A 21,346-nucleotide genomic window follows, 5' to 3' on the forward strand; every position below is an offset into this window, starting at 1 on the left:
TCCACAAATATATATCTTGATTACATTTTCATCCAGTATTAGAACTCCTAAAATGAATGAGTGTGAGTCCAACCATCTAATCTTCTTTCTGAGATGTCTTGGTCATTCTGCTGTGTTGCCTTTCCATATAACTTTTAGGATAATCTTGTATGTGACTATAAAATACCTTGTTGCAAAGTGCTTTGAACCTATCAGTTCATGGTCATTGGACTTCACTTCTGTGTTGCCTTCCACTAAGTGGCTGTGGTGTACTTTTAGTTATTGTGCGATCCGGTTTCTTTCACCAGCATTTCACAGATTTCACTGGCAGAATCCTGCCAATGTTTTGGGACATTAACATTTTTCTCTTTTGAGCAATGCTATGTTTATTATATTTTTAATTTGTTTCCATTTCTTAATAGCTACTGTGTATAGAAATATGGCAGATTCTTTTTAAATGTTGATCTCCTACCCTCAGAATTTCCTAATCTCATTCACTAGAGATTGTAGGTTCCTGGGGCTATTTCATTAATGTTCTAATGGGTCTGTATGAAATGACCACATAGCAAGTGGATTGAAACAATAAACTTTATTATCTTACAGTTCTCAAGGTAAGATGTCTAAAATGCATCCACAGTGCTGCTAACCTTCTGGATACTCCACGGAGGAATTCTTTTCCTTGCGTTTTCCAAGTTGTAGCGACTGCTTACAGGCTTTGCTTCATGGTCCACTTCCGTCTTCAAAGTCAGCAGAGTAGCGTCTTAGTATCTGTTTGTCTCTATGCTGTTCCCATCACAGCAAAAACATCTTTGTGACTAACTGCACCTGCATTCTTCAGAGCCTTGTGATCACAACATGCTCATCTCTTCATCCAGAATAATGTCCCATGTCAAGATGCATAACTAGATCACATTTACAAAGTGCCTTTTGACGTGTAACACTTGGCAGGTTGTAGGGATGAGAGTGTGGCTGTCCCTGGTGCCACAGTGTCTTCTGTTGATGGGCACACTATCACACATGCCTTCCTAGTCCTGTCACTTCTGTTTCCTTCTCTTCCCTTATTTCACTGGCTGTGACTTCTTGTAGTACGTCTGTTAACACCAGGGAGAGAAGCCATCCTTCCTTATCCCCAGTCTCTGTGGGGGAAGCATTCAGTCTTTCACTGTGAGGAATGTCTGCTGAAAGGTGAGGCTGTGTGCGTGTTCTTTACTGTAATGGATATTTTCTTCATCTTGGCATCGTTTTTCATGTGGGATTTAGTTGGTGGTTACATATATATTTTTGCTAATGCCTTTGTCTATTTTTGTCACCGTGTACGCTGGTCTCGTAAGTTGAGCCAAAAAGTATTCCTTCCCTAGCATTTTCTGGAAGACACTGTATGCAATTGGTACTGTTCTCTGTATGTTTGATAGAATTGTCTAGTGTCACCATCTGTGTCCAGAAATTTACAGTGGAGAGAGGTTATTGTGGTAAGAACAGGAACACTGCCCCCTTGACAAATTTTAAAGTGTGGAATACAGTATTTTTCATTATAGACGTGCTTGTACAGCCGATCCCTAGAAGTCAATCATATTGCTTAACGGAAACTTTATAAATGAGCCCCTAAATAGCAACTCCACTCTTCTCCCTTTGGGTCCAACCGTTCTACAGTTTCTATGTGCTTGAGTATTTTAGATGCCTCATACAAGAGGTATCGTGCATCATTGTCCTGTGACTGGCTTATTCCACGTAACAATGTCCCCAGGGTTCATTCATGTTGGCATCCATGGCAGGATTTCTTTTATGATGCTGAATAAAATTCCACTGTATGTATATACTGCATATTGTTTCTGTTCTTCCATCAGTGAACATTTATGTTGCTTTCACATCATGGGTGTTGTGAATAATGCTGCAATGAACATTGAGCTGTGTTTCTTTGCAATCTTCATTTCATTTCTTTTGCATACATACCCGAAACTGGGATCACTGGGTTAGAAAGGTATTTCTATTATTGATTTTATGAGGAGATGCCATACCTTTTTATAGTAGTTGCACCATTTTACATTCACACCCGCAGGTGTACAAGGGTTCTAGCTGCCCATTGGTCCACATATTTACAATCCTACTTGTATTACTTTTTGATATTGCCACTGTCACAGGGATGAGGTGATATTTCATCATGTCTTTATTTTCAATTTGTCTGCGTGATCAGAGATGTTGAGCACCTTTTCATACACTTTTTGGCCATTTGTATGTCTTTGAGAGACTACTCAAGTCCTTTGCCCATTTATTCAATCAGTTTTCCTTGTTTCTTTTTTATTTAACTACCTTATTGAGGTATGTTTGACATATAAATAACTGTATATGTTTAATGTATACTACTTAATGAATTTGTGTTTATGTACACATCACAATGAAATCACTATCAAGGCCATAAACAGACCTGTAACCTCCCAAAGTTAACCTCCCAACCCCTTTTTTTATTATTACTATGGTTATGTTTATTGAATGTTAAGATTACAACATAAAATCTACACTTTCAAGTAATTTTAAGTATATACTGTAGTGTGCCAGCTATATTGTAGATCTCCAGAACTTATTTCTCTTGGATAACTAAAAGTTTGTACTTTTTGATTTTTGAATGACATCTCCCCATTTCCTGCTTCCCCCTCCCCTGGCCAACAGTGTTGTACCCTCTGATTCCCTAATTTAGACCATTTTAGATTCCACATACAAGTGTAATTATACGGTATTTCTCTTTCAGTATCTGGCTTGTTTTCATTAGCATAGTTTTCTCCAGGGCTCTGCATATTGTCAAATAATGACAGGGTTTCCCTCTTTGTGAAGGTGAGTAGGATTATATTGTACATATATATAGCATTCTCTTTATCCATTCTTGTGTCACTATTCATTTAAGTTTCCACACATGGGCTATTGTGAACAGTCTTTCGGGGAAAATTCATAAAGTATTGGTATGTCTTTGAGGTCCTGATTTGATTTTCCATGGATGTAAACCCAGTACTGGGATTGATGGATCACATGGTAGTTCTGTTTTTTAATTTTTTGAGAACCCTCCGTTATGTTTCCCATAGTGATCGTACCCATTTCCATTCCCACCAACACTGTGACGATGTTCCCTTTTGTTCCACATCCTTGCCAGTTTTCGTTATCATTTGGGTTTTAATAATAGCCATTTTAACAAGTGTGAAATGATATGTCATCGTAGTTTTGCTTTGCTTTTCCCTGATGATGAGTGATGTTGTGTAACTTTTCACATACGCGTTGACCATTTGTACGTCTTCTTTGAGAAATGTCTGTTTAGGTCTTTTGCTGATTACTTGTTATTGAGGTGTCTCTGCTATACAGTGTTATGTTGGCTTCAGATGTACAGTACAGGGGTACAGCAGTTACCCATATTATTATGATTGTTATCTGCCAATGTAGAAAGATGTTCCAGAAACACTGACTGTATTCTCCATGCTGTGCTGCTGTCCCACGACCAGCTTACACTGTGACTGTGAATTACTGGGCCTCTGCATCCCTCTCGCCCTTCCCCCCACCATCCCCAGTTCCTCTCCCTTGGTAACCACGAGTCACTTCTCAGTATGTTTGAGTCTAATGCTCTTTTGGTCCTTCTGTTTTGCTTTCTTTTATATTCCATAAATGACTGAAATCATACGGTGTTTGTCTTCCTCCTCCTGGCTTATTTCACTGAGTATAAGTCCCTCTAGCTCCATCCATGGTGTTGCAAATGGCAGGATTTCTTTTCTTTTCATGGCCGAATAATATTCCACTGTGTTTATGTCCCACATTTTCTTTCTGTACTCAGCTACTGATGGACACTTAGGTTGCTTCCATATCTTGTCTATTGCAAATAGTGCAGCGATAAACATAGGGGTGCGTACATCTTTTTTTAAACTTTATTTTGGTATCATTAATCTACAGTTACATGAAGAACATGTTTACTAGGCTCCCCCGTTCACCAGGTCCCCCGCACAAACCCCATTACAGTCACTGTCTGTGAGCGTAGTAAGATGCTGCAGAATCACCAACTTGTCTTCTCTGTGTTGCACAGCCCTCCCCATGCCGCCCCCCACACACATTAAACATGCTAATTGTAATGCCCCCTTTCTTTTTCCGCACCCTTATCTTCTCACAGTCTTAAAAAGGTCTACAGAGGAGACCCAAGAAATAGCGGCGCGAGAACACGAGCTGCAGACTTCTGTGGATGCCCTGAGGCGGGAGCACGAGAGCACCGGCAGCAAGGGGCCCTTGGAGACCAGACGGCAGCGCTGACAGGTGTTCTGAAGGAGGAAGAGGCCGTCAAGGAAAAGGACGAACTCCTGAGGGAGGCACAGGCGGAGGCTGCACGAGAACGTCAGCTGCGCAGCATTGAGCTGAAGGTAAGAGAGCTTCTGAAGACAGAGGTAGCCTTGCTGCGAGGCACAGTAGAAAAGGTAAAGGTTGTAGCAGAGGAGGCACGTGGGGGAGCGGAGGGAAAGGTGCCATCAGCCCCGGAAATGGAGGAGCTGGGGGAGGATGAAGGGGGTGGTGCGGGAGGCCCTGGCGCCTCCTGTATTGAAAGCAGGCCCAGTGGTTATAAAGAAAACAAAGACCCAGCAGCTGAAAGTCCCCCAGGAGAGGAGCAGGCCCCTCCCAGGTCGGGGGGCACTCTGTGGTCTGCGCCTGTGCTCAGGCTGAGCCGGTGGGTTTGGGCTCCCAGTTTAGGCAGAAGCCCTCGGAGTCAGTGTCGGCTTGGCTCCTGCGTCTGTGGGACTTGGGGGTGGATGGAATTGTTCTGTCGGGATCAGAGGTGGGAAAGCTGTCTTCCCTGACGGTGCAGCGTGCCTTGAGGCAGCGATTACAAAATGCGATGTGACACGTACGGTAGCTGAGTCAGCGAGAATCCGGAAAGAAATACGACCTGTTACTCATAGGAGGAATTTGAGGGTCCTTGTGAGGGTTACAAGGACCCAGATGTGGGTTGATTTGATGCAGGCAGGAGTAGATGGAAGGAAATTAGACGGGAAGCCACATAGGATCTCACTGGAGCTATGGCAACAGCTGAAACCAGAGCAGCAGTTCCAGCCCTTAAGACCAGAGAGGCAGGGGTCAGAGACAGAGCCACGAGTCCGGCCTGTGTGTCTGCAGGACTTCCTGCTGGAGAGGCTGGAGAACAATGTTCCAGCTTCCTTGCACAGGGACCGAGAGGAGAGAATCCTGGAGGGGTGGAGGGTGGATAAATGAGAGTTCCTGTGGCCAGGATTCTCACCTGGCCCTGGCTGACTAGCCCACTGTACACCTGTGGGCAGTTTGACTCTATAAAAAGAGCTCCTCCCAGTGCTCCGCGCACCACACAGTGGCAGGGCTGCAAGGCTGCAGGAGAGCAGAGCAGAGGCTGGAGTGGTGGCAGCACCAAGGACAGAGGCCCAGAGGACGGCTGTGCAGGATGACTGTGCAGAGGGGCCCAGAGGCAGAGACGGGCTTCTAGTGACTGACCTGCCACCTGGAAATAAAGTTGGGTATAACCCTTTCACCCCAAGAACGTTTTGCTGTTGATTTCTTTGGTCACACTGAGTCCACAGTGAACTTGCGCAGGGCTGAAAACCATTGGCAAGGCAGTCCGCTTCTGAGAATCTTCAGCTGTAGTTCATCTGTGATTTTAATGACATTGTAATCTTTTCATATTGACCATTCCTGAAATATAGTTTTCAGAAACACCTTCGTCTGTGAGAGATTGATCAATAGGAACTGTTTAGGTTTCGTCGAAGCAAGAGTATTTTCTCAAGGGATGCTGATAAAAATCACGTAAAAGTACAAAAAAAAAATCCCACAATCTGAAATACTATGGGTCCAACTCACATCATGAGATTTAGAACACATTTTTTACCAAAACACAAAAAGCCTTTGAAGCAGGTGGTGCCTTTTTCCCCTGATAATAGCATATTTTTATAAGGTTCCACTAGATTTTCAATGTCTGGTTAAATTGGAACTGACATTTATGCTAATTTAGCTAGGATTCTGAACACGGAACAGGTAAAATAGAATTACAAAGGGCTCCAAATTATGTTTATTTTCAAAATGATGGCTCTGAACAATATTTGGTTCCATTTGTCAGTTATTTCTCATCTGGCTACTTCTATGATTCTTTCCCCGCCTGGTGTGTTAATGTGATCAACTGCAATCTTTTCGTCTGCCTGGAATACGATAGGCTGTTTTCCTGTTGTCCATCTGTCTCCTACAGGAGGTGAAAGTACTTTTCAGAAATGGTTTGCATAGATACTATCAGTCTTTATATGCAGAGAAATTCCTTGAATAATTTAATAGCCAAATGCATTGAGAGAGACTTGGTATGAAAATGAATTTTCCTGTCAACTTTAAAAACAACAGCATGACTGCTTTCCATGCAATTCAAATATCAAACACTGGTTTTCTTCTTTTTTTTAATGGAGTTTTTTTCTATTTTGCAACACCTAAGGTGCTGAAGGAACATCTAGAAAATTTGTGTTTACTTTTGTTTTAATTTTATTTTATTAAGAAAACCCCACAACAAACTAACCAGCAAAGAAAAAGCCCTTTTCTCTGAAACAGCAGATGCTGCCTTTGACCTTGAGATTTAAGAGCAAATCTATTCCCGTCTACAGTGTCTTGAATTTCTTGGATTTGCCAGTATGGAGACAGCAGTTGGGAATGAGTGCTTTTGAAAGTACATGCATGATTAAAAAAAAAATTAGACTGCACAGCTGTTACTAAATAAATTGTTTTTCTCCTCCCTCCTTCCAGTTCATACAGGGTCTTAAAAATTATGATTGTTATTTTGGTTTCTTTTCTACTTTTAATTAGAATTATCTAAGTCCCAGTTGCCACAGCCTCTAGGTGTCTGGTGTTCCGGCTAATACACTGCTTCCTTGTGGTGGTGCCTGTGGCAGGAAGAGGACACATTTGATTGGTGGGGTCCCACTGTTTCTCTGTCGGGATAACGAAATACAGCCAGTCCGGTGTCAGGCCGGCAAGCAGGAGCAGGATTATTAATACCAAATACTTTATCATTTTCCTGACACAGTGTCTTGCCAATGGGTTTCGGCCCCAAACAAGTTCACTACGGATTCAGTGTGACCAAAGAAATGACAGTAGAACGTTCTTGGGGTCAAAGGGTTATACCCAACTTTATTCCCATGGTGGCAGGTCAAGTACAAGAATCCCATCCACCTTAGAGCAAGTCTGCACGCAGCCAGCTGGTCTCTCCTGTGGGCCTCTCTGCGCCTCAGCCGTCTCAGGCTCTGTCCTGGGAGTGCCACCACTCTAGTCTCTGCTGCCCTGGGGCCATGCAGCCCTGCAGCCTTGTGCATGTCGCCCAGAGCTAGGTCTCTCTCCACCTAAAACCTATGCTGAAACCAGAGCTAGGTCTCTCTCCACCTAAAAACTGGGTGGAGCTCCCTATATAGTCAGTAGCAACGTATTCCCCACACGTGTGGAGGAGCCAGCCAGCCATGGCCAGGTGAGAATCCTGGCTACGGGAACCTTCACTTTATCCACTGTGCTTAACTTATAATTTCTTAACTGGAGAGTTTATAAAAGAAGGTTTAAGCCCAGTGTGTTTTGGAAGTTTTTTTTTTTTTTTTCAATTAAAAAAATTTTTTTTTGGGTCTTCGGGCAAAAGGATAAACTCGTTTTTCTCTGTGGGGAGCTGAAGTTTAAAAATAATTTGTTTTTGAAGATTTATTCTTTGCTGTGTTTCCTTGAGTAAGAACATGGATAGGGGTTTTAGGAGAAGAGGTTTGAGCAGGAGATTTACAATAGTTCCTAATGAGAGCTAGATGATACATAAAATAGGAACTGGCCTTTTAAAAATTTTCTTTAAAAAATTTTTATGTCCACCTAAGCTTACCCCATTTAAATAGAAATTTAGGATCATTAGGACCCAAATCTCCCTGTATTTCAGAAAATGATTACTGACACCCACCATTGGGAATGGACATGCTTCCGCATATGTGTAAATGACGTCACTGTGTTTTGACTAGGCATTAAATAATTGAAACGCACTAAATAATCATGCACGTTGTGTGTCATCCAAGGCTGGGGCACAGGCTGTCCCTAAAGACACTGTAACCCTCCCACAAGGCCCGGTGCATCCAAGCCGTGTCATAGGATCTGCTTTTACCGTCTGGTATATAGGAAAAGCATAGGTTTTGGGTGGAGAGAGACCTAGCTCCAACCTAAGCCTCCTTTTAATTAGCTATTTAACTTCACGCAAGTTACTTGAGCTTCCTGAGACTCAAGAATTGTGTTTCTAATGTCAAGCAATCTACTAGGAATAAGTAAATATTATTCCTTTTCTTAGGGAGGTCACTGTTCAGTGGGGGAGGTAGTAGAATCATAGGCAGAATTTTCACTTATGTTTATCTGTGTATCTGCTGTGTACTATTTGTCTAAGGAATTTAGAAGTATACTTAAGTGATTACATTAAAATATATATATATATATATAAAGTATATAAATAAATACATGTTATATGCATGGTTATGCTCAAGGTCAGAGAACTATGCTCCAGTGCAGCAGGGTAGGAGCTGTCCTGTCTGGCACTCCGTGCTTTTTAGTACACATTTTTTGGACATCTGTGTGCTTGGCATAGTGATAGGAATTGGCAGCTAGTATGAAACAAGATAAGCACAGTCCTAAACCTTCCAGTGTCTTCCAGTCTAAATAACAAAGAGATGACCATAAACTAGAAATTCTGGGGCCCACGTCCTGGGGCCTGTGAAGATGAGACGAGGTTTCTTTGTCCTTCATGCCGTCTCCGTTCTGCTCTCTCGGGCCCTTTCCGTGCGCACAGCCTGCCGTTTGCCTACGCAGAACCTGTTGGCTGGGCAAGTTGTCTTTAGGTTAACTGTTCCGTACAGGGAGCCTCTTTTTAGGGGAGTGGCAGAATACTTCTTCCTAAGAGTGTTCGCATCGTTACCGAAAACATTTGGAGGCATTGAGACCGTACTAAGGAGCTCTCCCTTTGCAGGGTCCCAGCTTCCGAACACACTTCCATGGGTGACAGGGCTGCCTTCTCAGCCCCGCTGTGATGGTGCTCGCCTGCTCTGCAGATGTCCGTGGGGAGTGGTGGGGTCTGGCGCTTCATGGAGGGAACAGCAGATGGGAGTCCCCGCCGCCTCCTTGTGCGTGTTATTGGTCGGTGTGCTTCCCAGACTCAAGTTGAAACCAACGCATCAGGCTTAGCCCAGAACCCGGAAGGTTTCGCTGCAGGTGGAAGTCCTTCCTGCTGCTGTGGTAGAAAATCCATCTTCCCCTGGGCTTTAGTATTCTGAGAAGAGGTTTAGGACCTGGGACATCTTCCTATTTAAGTACTCCTCAGATACGATCTTTTAATTGTAAAAGCATGTAATTATATAATGTATACAGTAATTAATACATACATATCAAATTAATAATTTGAAAATGTTACCATTTAAGTACAGTTCTTAGTTCCTTAGGCAAGCAAGTACATCGCGGATGCACAGGTGAATTTAAAGTACTCCTCATAGTAATACAAGAACTATACTCAGGCAGGAGGGTGATGCAGGGACACTGGCACGCGTCATTTCTATGTACTTGTTTCGTCTGAAGCGCCGGCAGGACCCTGTCATCTCCCTTCTCAGCAAAGCTCAGTGGCACCCGACTGCGCTCAGGGCACCTGTGCTCGGAGCCCTGCCAGCTGCCTTCCCTCCTCCTTCATTCCGCGGTGTTCCTCGTCCTTCACGTACCCTTGGCTGCAGCTCGTCTGGCCTCTTTGCTGTTCCCCCCGAGGTCATGCTTTGTGTCTGTAGCCTTTGGTCGGTGAGGGATACATTTTAACTCCTTATTTGCTTATAAGAGCCTATTAACCCCACAAGCCTGAGTTCAAATGCCTTCTCTTTCATGAAACCTTCCTCAGTCCTACTAATCAGAATCAATCATTTTTTCCTCTCTCTTCCTCATTGCTGGCCTACTGTGTGTACCACTTTACCCATGTGGGCCTCTCTCATTTATATCTGGCTGGTTTGTTCATCTCTCCATACCTTTACCCAACAATACTTTCCTGAAAGCCTGTGTGTCACTGGCACTATGCAAGGATATGGGGATGTAATGGGGAGCAGAAAGCAGACATGGTGCCTGTGCTCCCGGAGCTCACGGTCTTCGGGTGGAGGGGTCAGTAAGAGCACAATGAAACCCGCCAGCTAAACCCACAGCTGTGACCAGAGCAAGGGAGATGGGCAGATGGGTGTGTGTGTGTGTGTGTGTGACTGCAGTCTCCTTAATGTCAGTGACAGCCTCTGGCTTGGTGGAGCAGGCAGTAGGATAAGTCAGCTATGGCATGTAATGACGTACATGTTCTCTGTCGTGGGTTGATCTGTGTACCCCCAAAAGATATGTGGAAGTCTTAGGCCCAGTAGCTGTGAACATGACTGGAGTAGGGTTTTTGCAAGTGCGACCAAGTGAAGATGAGGTCACCCTCGATTCGGTGGGCCCTAATCCAGGACGACTGCTGTCCAGTAAGGGGAGGAGACAAGACACAGACAGACACGGGGGAGATGGCCGTGGGAAGACAGGCCGAGACTGGAGTGGTGAGTTCACGAGCCGAGGAGTGCCAGGGGGAGGCGGCACCACCTCAAGCTAGAGGAGACAGACTGGAGCGGATTCTCCTTCCAGCCTGCGGAAGAAACCCTCTCTGACGACACCTGGACTTCAGACTTCCAGCCTCCGGAACAGTGCAGGAATAGGTGTGTATTGTGTCAGGCCATCCGGTTTCTGGTAATTCGCTGCAGCAACCCTAGGAAACTAACGTCGCCTCTGGAGGGCAGCGCATGCCAACTAGGGCACAACACAGCAGCGCACCGAGGTGTGGGTAAATGAGTGAACTGGAGGAATGGTGGTTGAATAAATAAAAACAGTGCTGTCCGCTTTCTTCAATGTTAAGAGGCCAGAGTCAGTTCAGGATATTTTTTTTCGGTTCCAGCTCTTTTAAGAGGAAAAGAAACTGTGTATTCACAGTGAACAACACCATCATCAGTTGAGCAGGCGGGACTGAATTACTTAATTGCCCCCGGGGCTCTGTCTTAGAAATGAAGCTGTGTTTTTGTCAGTGTGGCTAGTGAGGAGTATAAAATACCAGAATTATTAAATATCAAAACAGCAGCAGGTCTTTCCTCTCCTCCCTCCGAGGCAGCATCCGGGCCCTTCGGTCTGCAGCCCCTGCGTCCTCGGGCGTTTTGTGCTTGTCTCTCTGGTTGAGATGGTTCACTTCCAGATGGAGCGGCAACGACACCTTTTCCCCTTTGCTTGTTGTGAACAGTGGTTAGTATTTGTGTTCCATTTTATATTTTCAGAGCATTTATGGTTGTTGGGTTCCATAGCATGCAGGAATTTGTGACGTTTCCATGTTTTTTTGTTTGTCAAGGGTAGAGAAGGAGAGGACCAAGATGTTCCAGGGACACCTGTAAGCGACACAAGTCAGTTACTTACTCATCTGGGGTGCTGCCCCCTTTCGTCCCGGAGTCCCTTCCCCTCCTGTTTGCCTCCCGAATCCTCGCGCGCGGCCATCATAACGCCACTTGTGTGGCACCTCCTCAAGTCTCCCAAATCTCCATTGCATCATTTTCCTATATGACGTTTCATGTCGGTGGGTTTTCCCAAGCAGGTTGTGAGTCCCTGGAGGACAGGGAACCACACTCCCCCAGTGAGTACCAAGGATCTGCCTCTTAAGTGTTGCAATAAATGAGTGAATGAGCAAATGAAGTATTTCAGGGAAGTGCCCCGTGCGGGGGCTGCTGGATTCCGGCCAGAAACCGGCGCTCAGATACATGTCTCCTGTCCTGTGAGAGCCGAGGTAGTCACGGTTGTCAGAGGCGCACAGGTGATGCCACTGCAGCAATGAACTGGGCCTTGCGCCATTCCTGCTAGAAAGGGGGGGCAATTTGTTAAGTTTCAACACAGTTGACAAAGGAAACTGGTGAATTTACTGGATGTATTTTAGAAATTTGAAAATTGATGATGAAACGAGAAAGAGACCCCAGTTACAGGAAGAGTCCTGGCACAAAAGGTTGAAAGCTTATAGTGACATAGGTCTTCTGGCCTGCTGGCCTCCCACCAGGAACAGGGCGACCCGGGCAAACACATCCCAGGCGGTTTGCGTCTGTAGTAGTCGAATCCCCTCCGTGACTTCAGTTTTCTGGGGCTCATCAGAAAGCAGCTGTTCTGGGTAGTTCCCTCTAGTTCCAACTTCTTTAAAACTTGAAAATGGAAATATTTAAACTGATATACCACAGGCAGTTACATAGACATTTCTTATAAGAATAACATCTGATAATTTTGGAAGAAGTCGAAAAACGCAGCTGGAACTCACAGTTGGTAATCCCACACTATCCGGGTGTAAGTTCTGTTTAACCTTTGGCTGTATTTCTTTCTAGCCTTTTTAAAAATTCCATTTTAAACACAGCACACACAGTTATGCACCCATTTTGAAAATCAGATGTGCCAAGCATTATCTGGCCTTTTTTGATCTAGAGCAGCCGTCAGGGACAGCTGAGGGCACGCAGATCGATGTGACAAAGTGTCTTCCCTCCGCCTTCCTTCCCCTCAGCGCCGTGGCTGGTGGGGGCGCAGGCAGCGGGCGGGGCTCCTGGACACCTTCCCTCACTGCCCCCTGGGGAAGTCTGGCGTATTCTGGGGCTTTGGCATTTTCTGCCCTTGCGTGTGTGTAATTGCCGAAATCCTTCCTCCCCGTACCATCCCAGCTATAAAAAGCTAGGCGGCTAAGCTTTTGCTTTTCTAAATTACAGCAAAGTTGGTGATGAAAAAGCAAAATATAAATGAAGGGTTTTGTTGTCTAAATTCCTTTTAAAAGAAAAGATTCTTGCTCTTAGGTCATTTTACTTGACAGATTCTTGGGAAAGGTAGGGGGAAAATGCTTGGAGAATCCTTGCAGTTAATATCTCTGGGTCAGCGGGGGTCCGTGACGCAGGTGTGGTTTTGGAAGGTTTTTGATAGCAGGGGATGGCTTCCAGGAGGCGGCCTAGTAGAGAGGGGCCGGCGGGGGTCTTGGGGTCAGGCAGACCTGGCAGTGAACGCTTGCTCCCCTGGCCCCTGCGCGACTCTGGCCACACTGTCCCGTGCTGAGGAGTATCAGTCTCGCAGCGCTGGAGCCGCTCATGATGGCGCCTGCTCCCCACATGTGTAGGGAGCTTACGTGAACGTACACGTGGAGCTCCCAGCACACAGTAGGTGCTGACTGTGAGCTTGTTCCTTCGGTTTTCCGCAGAGGCTTCTGGGATGTGTGCAGATGGAACAGTCAGTTCATCTGTGGGGCAGTGACTGACGGTAATGGTGTGCTAGTATTAACCCAAGGAAACATCTTGCACAAAACTATTGGTATAATGTTTATCAGTGAAAAAAGTTCTCACCATATATTATGACTTGAGTTTTCCTTCTCCAATATTAAAAAGATTTGAGTGAGGGTATAGGTCCCAGAATTTAAAAAAATTTGTTTGTTTTGCTGTCATAACCTGCCGTTACATTTTTGTTTTAATTAATTTATTTTTATTAAGGTATCATTGATACACATTCTTTTGAAGGTTTCGCAAGGAAAACAATGTGGTTATTACATTCACTGTTATTATCGAGTGGCTCCCCCATACCCCACTGCAGTCACTGTCCATCGATGTAGTAAGGCCACAGAGTCCCTATTTGTCCTCTCAGAGCTACACTGTCTTCCCTGTGACCCCAGACACACCATGTGCACCAATCATGATACCCCTCAATCCCCTTCTCCCTCCCTCCCCACCCGCCCTCCCCCACCCCTTCCCTTTGGTAACCTCTAGTCCCTTCTTGGAGTGTGTGAGTCTGCTGCTATTTTTGTTCCTTCAGTTTTGCTTTGTTCTTATACTCCACAGATGAGGGAAATCATTTGGCACTTGTCTTTCTCTGCCTGACTTATTTCACTGAGCATAATACCCTCCAGCTCCATCCATGTTGTTGTAAATGGTAGGATTTGTTTCTTTCTTATGGCCGAATAGTATTCTATGGTGTATATGTACCACCTTTTCTTTATCCATTCATCTACTGGTGGACACTTAGGTTGCTTTCATATCTTGGCCATTGTAAATAGTGCTGCCGTAAACATGGGGGTGCATATGTCTTCTTGAATCTGAGAAGCTGTTTTCTTTGGGTAAATTCCTAGGAGTGGAATTCCCGGGTTGAATGGTATTTCTATTTTTAGTTTTTTGAGGAACCTCCATACTGCTTTCCACAATGGTTGAACTAGCTTACATTCCCACCAGCAGTGTAGGAGGGTTCCCCTTTCTCCACATGCTCGCCAGCATTTGCTGCTCCTAGTCTTTTCTGTGCTGACCATCCTACCTGGTGTGAGGTGATAGCTCATTCTCTTGAGATGCGTCTTCAGTGATGTCCAGTATATCACTGAACAGAAAGTCAGCCTTTGTCCTCAGAGAAGAGGCATTAGTTTCCAAGGAGTATTGATTAAGCACCTATTCTAGTAGGTGGGGGCCTGGAACCAATGAAGTCAAACCTCTATTTTCTACCTTAGCCTTCAGGAAGTTCAGAATCGGATTTAGTGTATTATACATAGTAATTGTAGCTTCGTGATTTTGTTCATTTGCTTTTTGCTTCCCTTTATCTCTCAAATTTTCAATTTCTAAATTAACAGCCCCATATTCAGTTCAATCACCAAACATATTCTCTGTGCTAGTCTTAAAGGAAAGGGGGGAAAAAACCCTATAAATCTCAGTCTTGGTGGGTTGAAACCGTGTAAACAAACCCTGTAGTTGAACAGAAGCTGTTCCCCACCAAGCCCACACCCACGTCTGTGGAGGGAGAAGACGCAGACCAGACCCAGCTCGTGGGAGTCCTTCCGCCGGCCAGGCGGGGAGCCGGGGGCAGGACATCACAGGAGAGGCCGTAACACGCAGCTTTTGAAATAGATCACTTCAAATTTGAAAAAGAGCACATAGGTTGTAAATAATCGGAAATGAGTAAAAGAAGTGGGAGTGATCACCACACTGGGGAGAAGGTAATGGGCCAGGAAGTACGTGATTAAGAGGCTCAGTGAGTGACAGTCATGGTGGGGGTTCAAAAAGGGTTTCCTTGCAAATGCAGAATGGGGGAGCAGTGGGTGTTGGATGAGATGAATTCCTTCTCAAGTGTAATTCCAGGGGAGGAAAAAGCCAGGCTGCCGGTGAGAACTAGAGATCACTAGAATTCTACCACTCAGGTAAAAAAAAGACGTAAAGGATATTTACATTTTTGATTTTTTAAACATACCCAGCTGCTTGCATGGTTCTGCGTCACTGAGTCACTAGTCGGTAAGGTGTCGCGTGGAAGGGCTCCCTGAAGACTCCTCCTGTCTCTAATAGAAGTTTGGTCTCAGAACCCCTTTACATTTTAAGTTTTTGAAGACTCCAAAAAGCTCTTGTTCAGGTGCATTATATCTACCAATGTTTATTGTGTTATTAATAAGTGAGAATTTATCAAATACAATTGGGAAGTTTTGAAGTACGTGAATATACAAGCACATTCCATTAGCTGCAGAGCGCTGACGTCATCTGGAGGCACGTAGCCTCTGGAAAAGTCTACAGTTGTGAAGCGTGAGAGCGAAAAAGGCAGATGACATCCTAGTACGATGAGAAGATAGACTGACGTCATGGGCCCCCGATCGGGTCCCAGAGACCATCTGAGGCCCCTGAACCACTTGGAGAACCACTTGACACCATCCATACAATAGCTGTTTATATTCACATCTGGGGTGATTGCGTCGATTCTTGCAGTCAACTGTCACCCACTTCTTTTTCCTGGATGAATAACTTTGCATGAAGGCTTAGAAATAAAGAAGGTTGACTTTCACAGATCGTTTTGTGGTCCAGAATTGGAACTGTTGGTGATAAAAAAGAAAGAAAACTCAACAATAACACCCAACAAAAGAAAAAAATTCAATGATTTCTGACTGTACATTGTTTTTAAACATACGACATTAGATTTATGAGTCAACTGAGTGAAGAGAATGTATTTTGATCACAATGGCCCCTTGATGTAAGTGAACATGGGGTGTGTGCGTAGTCTCCAAACTTGGAAATATTTAAGAAAAGCCCCTCCCTTGCAGTCCTGGTTTACGCGAATCAGCCTGGAGATAGGCTTTTACTTTGATCACCACTGGCCTGTCACCACCTTCAGCTTCCACGTTTCTTCCCCGACTGACAGCACAGAACAGCCACGCTGCCATATTTCAGCCTGGCCTCACCACCCCCTTTCCCCATCACCATTCATAAAATTCTGTGTCTGAACAGTTCAAAGGCCAACAGCATTAAATGAAAACAGGGGTTTGGAAGCTTCAAGGAAGGTTCAGAACTGGAGCAGATGTTTGGACACTAGCTGCCCTTCTTCTAGTTGCCCTCTGACTGCGGCCTTGAGTCTCATGGTCAGTTTGTCTTCTGAAGATGCCCAGGTGAGCCTTCCTCAAGCTTGGAGCTTGCTGATGGCTTGGGTCCCAGGGCTGCCGGCGGCCAATCTGCCCAGTCCGTCCTGTCGCTGCTGGCCGAGGTTTCTCCCGTCGCCACGTCAGCAGAGCACTGCACGCCTTGTCTCTTTCCGGAGTTTGTTATTCCAAGAAAAGCCGAGAATGGAATTGCTGGGAATCACTGCTGCTGCGTCTGAGCACTGAGAGCCAGTTTTCCTGACTGGTGGTTTTTCTCTCACATTCCTGGGGCTTTGGTGGCGTTTACGTGGAGGCCCTGCCGTTTTATTGCCTCATGAAATTCCATTTGAATGAGATGCTTGTCATCCAGAGACCTTTTATTTTTGTTGTTCAAATGGAGTCCAAATGTTTCACCATTGATCACTGAAATGGAAAGATCAAAAATTTTCATTTCCTTATTTTTTCTGCTTTAGATCTAATAATATATCATTTTGCACGCCCTGAGGAGCTTAGCTGGCATGTATCACCCGTGTTCTTATTTTAGATAATATTGCTTTCTGCCCCACACTACCGGATCGGTGATGCAAGGCTATGAAACGAGTGCCAAATGAACATCCAAAGGAAAGACTGTCTTTGACGGGTAAGGAATGCTCTGGATCTTTGACTATTGTTGCACTCAGTGTTGTCTTTCTCTTTAACCTTTCCTTCTTTTTCTTCCACAACACCTCTCTGGTTGTAGAGAAAGAAGGGAAACAAAAAATCATGTGCTGTGTAAGGGCCACATTAAGGCAGGGTCATGTTTAGCTCCCCAGGTCAGCATCGCCGATGATCTCGTGTTCGGTAACGTTGTTCCCAAGCCCCTTTCTTATGTAAATCTTGCCCGTGGCCCATCTTTCTTACCCCTGGACACGGCTCCTGCCCTGCCTTCCCTGTAGGGCTTTCATGTTATTCGCACCCACCGCCCGGGCAGCAGGTAGTTTTCTACCAGCCTTAACCCTCCTCCTCCTGGGGCGCCTCCCTTCCCTGCAGGCACCCCGTGCTGCGTTCCTTCTGTCCTTTCACAGCCTTCCTCTCACCAGATCCCTCTCCATCCGTGTGCATCTCGGTCGTGCTTCCTCCGCGAAGGCGTGAGTCCACACGGACTGACCCCTCAGCTCCTGTGCACACATCCAGTGTGCACTCTTGAGAGCCTGTGTTTCCTTCCCCTTGGAGACAGGCCCACAGGCTGCCCCACCAGAGGACCCGGGTGGACCGAGGGGAGCATGAAGAGCCTTGATTCATGCACGCTGGCTTTTGAAGAGTTGGTCTTAGAGGAACAGACATTTGACAGACTGGAGACAGCACGGGAGAAATGTGTGAGCTGAGGTGCGGAGTGCGGACTTCTAAGCTTTGTGTGTGGACGCTATGCCCTAAATTTTTGATGGAAAGGCAAACATTTAGCCACATAATTTGAATGTTTTGAAATGGTGTGTATCCTGTATTTATGAATTTGGGAAAATACGGATCTGTGAGCTGTCAAAAATATTTTGACACATGTTGATTAAAAGGATATTTTCCAGTTCTATCTACACTAACATGAGATACATTGATACTTGAAATATGTGTTTCACAGTGTTCAATAAAAGTGACAATATGAAAATGCGACAGATTATCAATTTACATAATGCCAACCTGATGCGTTAGGCCATCTGGAGCCTGGGGCTGGGGCATGTGGGAAGGGAAATGGGTGCACAGACGCCCTGGGGTCTGGAGGAAGGAGAGGCAACTGTCTGCAACTTCACCATTTTTCCAGGAATAACTGCTCGTTTGTACTGTATTGAACAGTGAAAGATGAGGGAAGAGTTTTATTAATCTTGTTCAAATTTAGTAGGAATATTACTTCTTAGCTGTCTAATAAACAAATTTGATTTTGTTTAACTGCACAAATTTTGTGTTGGTATTGGCCCTTTGTCATAAAGGCCTTTTGTTATAATGTTAGTACTAGACAATCTGCAAAGAAAAATAATCACTCTGCTGTATGAATGTGATGTGGCGCCGTGTGGACACAACTGGAGAGGCTGGTTGACAATGATAAGGAAAGCAGGTCACCTGAGCATGAGAGTCTTGGGCTGGGAGCCGAGCTCTGTGGGGGAGACGGGGGCTCTAGGGTAGAGGCGGGTGGGCGTCCCCGAGAGGTGCCAAAGGCTTTTCCAAAGGGCGGTGAGAGGCAGTGGGGGGTCGGGCGTTGAGTCATCAATCATTTGTGTACCGGTAACATCTGGTTTTTTGCATTAGATACCAAAATGTTACTTACAAAGAATTCATGGCTTTGAAATAACACAGATTTCTACTCACCAGTCTTTGCTCAAAATCATCTGTAGAGCAACATATTTCCAAGTCCTATAAAGAAATGATGTTTTCCTTCCAGAAATTATATGAGGCATTTGTTTCCCTTTCTCTTTCTGAGAAAATCTCTCCCTGGCAACCATCAAAATTTGTCTTGTTGGTTTTGACTCTCACTGGGATATTTGTGAACTTGAGAGACGCGAAACCCCGCCGCCGTTCTTGGGGGTCCATAGGGCATGGCCTTGCTGTGTGATTGTGACGGATACGGCTCTGTGGGGCTGTGCCTTTGTAACAAGCACAGACGGTTCACCTGCCACAAAGTTGCCTATAAGTCATCTCACATCCACAGACCTGTGAACCGGAATATGTTTCTGGATCTCGCTGGCAAGTCGGAAACGTTGCCCATCTTGGAGAACTCTTGGTTTACATCCAAAGATGGAATGCTGTTGATCTCTGTAAGCCCTCTCTCTCACACAGTGCCTGATGGCTGCCAGTTAGTAAATGGATTTGTGTACCATTCATGTTTGTTAATGTTCAGGCAGGTTAGTGTTAGCATCACCACTGACTGATTTGGAAGAAATGATTCATCCTTGTGATACATGTTTCTGGTTCATTGGAACGTCAAGGTAGGAAATGCCACACACCATCCCGCTGCGTGTGAGGCAGGGCGTTGGCATTCTCTTACTGTTGCAGCAGTCAGCACACGTCGGACACAGAATGTCACCCCATGTGGCCGAACTGGGGTCCTTGCTGGCGCCTTCTAACTTTGCTGCCCTTATTAAAGTGTCGAAGACATTAAAAGGAAGGGAAATCGGCCTGGCTCATCTGCTCTTCAACGTCCCATCAGAGGGCCGGCCTGCTTGGAGCCCCACTTTATTCTCCAGGCGGGAGAGGGGTGTCCCAGCACAAACCCGTCCGAGGCTGAACAGCCGGTGGTCATCGTGAAGGCCCTGCGCTGTGATCAGAGGTCAGGCATCCCCAGCAGCAGGTCGGGGGCCGTGACTAGGAGCGCAGCTGCCCGCCTCGATGCCCAGGCTTCAGGCACTTGGCCGCCGAGGAGACAGGAGTCCAGGTGGATTCACACGTGTATCACACAGACAGCAGGCGTCAGGCCAGCAGGGCACCAGGTCCCCACCTCCTTCGCCCTGACACAGGGTGAGCCTGAAGCACAGGGAGCAGCCGGCAGGAGGCCTGGGCGGGGGTCACTCCGCTGGGGGAGCCGTCCCCCAGTTACAGCCACGTAGTCTGACAGACACAGAAGCCTGCAGCTGTGCCCTGCCGGGGAGGGAGGGAGGGGGAAATCGTGTGCTCACCCAAACACGGGTGGCGCATGGGAAACGGTCTTGTGGCAGCCCCCCCACCCCACTCCCACATGCGGGAACATAGAGGAGAAGCTGCTGCTTGGCAGCTGCCCACAGGGCCACTCGTCTTCCTTCAGTTCGGGAGGAATTACGGGGCATCCCGCCAAGACCCGGGCCAGTCTGAGGTTCCGCTTTGCCTTCTGTGGCCGGTGTGGGGATGGGCCAGGTTGCCAGCATGCCATGGTGGAGCCGTTCCCTGCGGAGTGCCCTGCCCGGCTCCCAGTGTGGGAGGAAGCTTCAGAAGCACAGCATCTGGAGCCCTGTGAGGCTGGGTAGGTGAGAATTTTGAGGTTTTTGAACTTCAGATATAATTTTATTTAAGATATGCTTCAGGGACTGAATAGCCCCATCTTCCATCTTTCTGTGTGACTTAACACACAAAGGCTTGTTTCTTTTTCACTGTACATGCCCAGCAGGAGTTGGCAGCGTTGGTGTGCCCCACACAGCCATTCAGGGAGCCAGACTGAGGGCAGGAGCTTTTCACATCTTGTAGCTGCAGCATCTGCAACTCATGGTCCCCTCCGTCATCCCAACAGGAAAGGACACAGCCAGAAGGTCATGTACCAGCTCTTCCATCCTTTGGCCTAAAAGTGACCCAAGTCACTTGTGCCCACAGCTTACTGGTCAGAACTGTCATATGGCCCAACATAACTGCCCAGTCTGGGGAATGTGGGGGAACAGGTGGAATATTTAGGGAGCATATTGCCTTTGCCACAGGTGCGCATTTAGGAAGACATGTCTTATTGATGTTCCAAGCTTCTTCATGAACGTCTAAAGTAAATCAACCTGTTAATTCACAGATTTTTCTCACTGTGATGTTCCTCCTGGACAATGAAACAAATAGTATCCATGGTTCATTGTGAGTTGTCAGAAAGTCTCCGTCATTCCTTTGCCAATTTTTTTAGGCACTGCTCACATTTTTATTTAGTAAGAAGTTTTCGGTTTTTCTGAGCAATGCGTACCCAGGTGGGAAGTTTTGAAGCTCCTGTGGTTATTAAAGAGTTATTGAAAGTTGTAGGTTTCTGCTTTTTTTAAAGAGTAATTTTCCAAGTCTTCCTTCAGGTCTTGGAAATGTCAGCCCCTACGTCCATCCCCATGAGGCTTCCCCAGTGAGTCCTGGTAGCGGCGTGTCACCTGTAAGGTGAGGTTCCATCTGATGACGCTTAAACCCATTTAATACCTGTGTGTGAGTGTGGGCCAGTCATTTCTGTGTGTCCACGTCCCTTATTTGGACAGGTGTCCCTGAGAGCGCTGT

The 21,346-nt window shown here is 46.0% G+C and overlaps 1 protein-coding gene across 19 annotated transcripts in view; it reads left to right on the top strand.

Annotated features, from left to right (window-relative positions):
- Positions 1-21,346, top strand: part of LOC140847184 (uncharacterized) — a 53,275-nt gene that overhangs the window by 10,369 nt on the left and 21,560 nt on the right. For 3 of the 19 annotated variants that reach the window (XR_012126904.1, XR_012126907.1, XR_012126908.1), the window contains exon 4: positions 4,118-4,361. Coding sequence is in view for 5 of the 19 variants with exons in the window: in XM_073226579.1 (XP_073082680.1) it covers positions 4,118-4,361; positions 10,461-10,547; positions 10,633-10,703; positions 11,146-11,353 (610 nt within the window). In the remaining 14 variants the exon portion in view is untranslated. The other 16 variants (XM_073226579.1, XM_073226582.1, XR_012126902.1 and 13 more) reach the window with 14 other exon arrangements.

This window comes from Manis javanica, chromosome 17 (genome assembly GCF_040802235.1).
Source record: "Manis javanica isolate MJ-LG chromosome 17, MJ_LKY, whole genome shotgun sequence".
NCBI classification, from domain to species: Eukaryota; Metazoa; Chordata; class Mammalia; order Pholidota; family Manidae; genus Manis; species Manis javanica.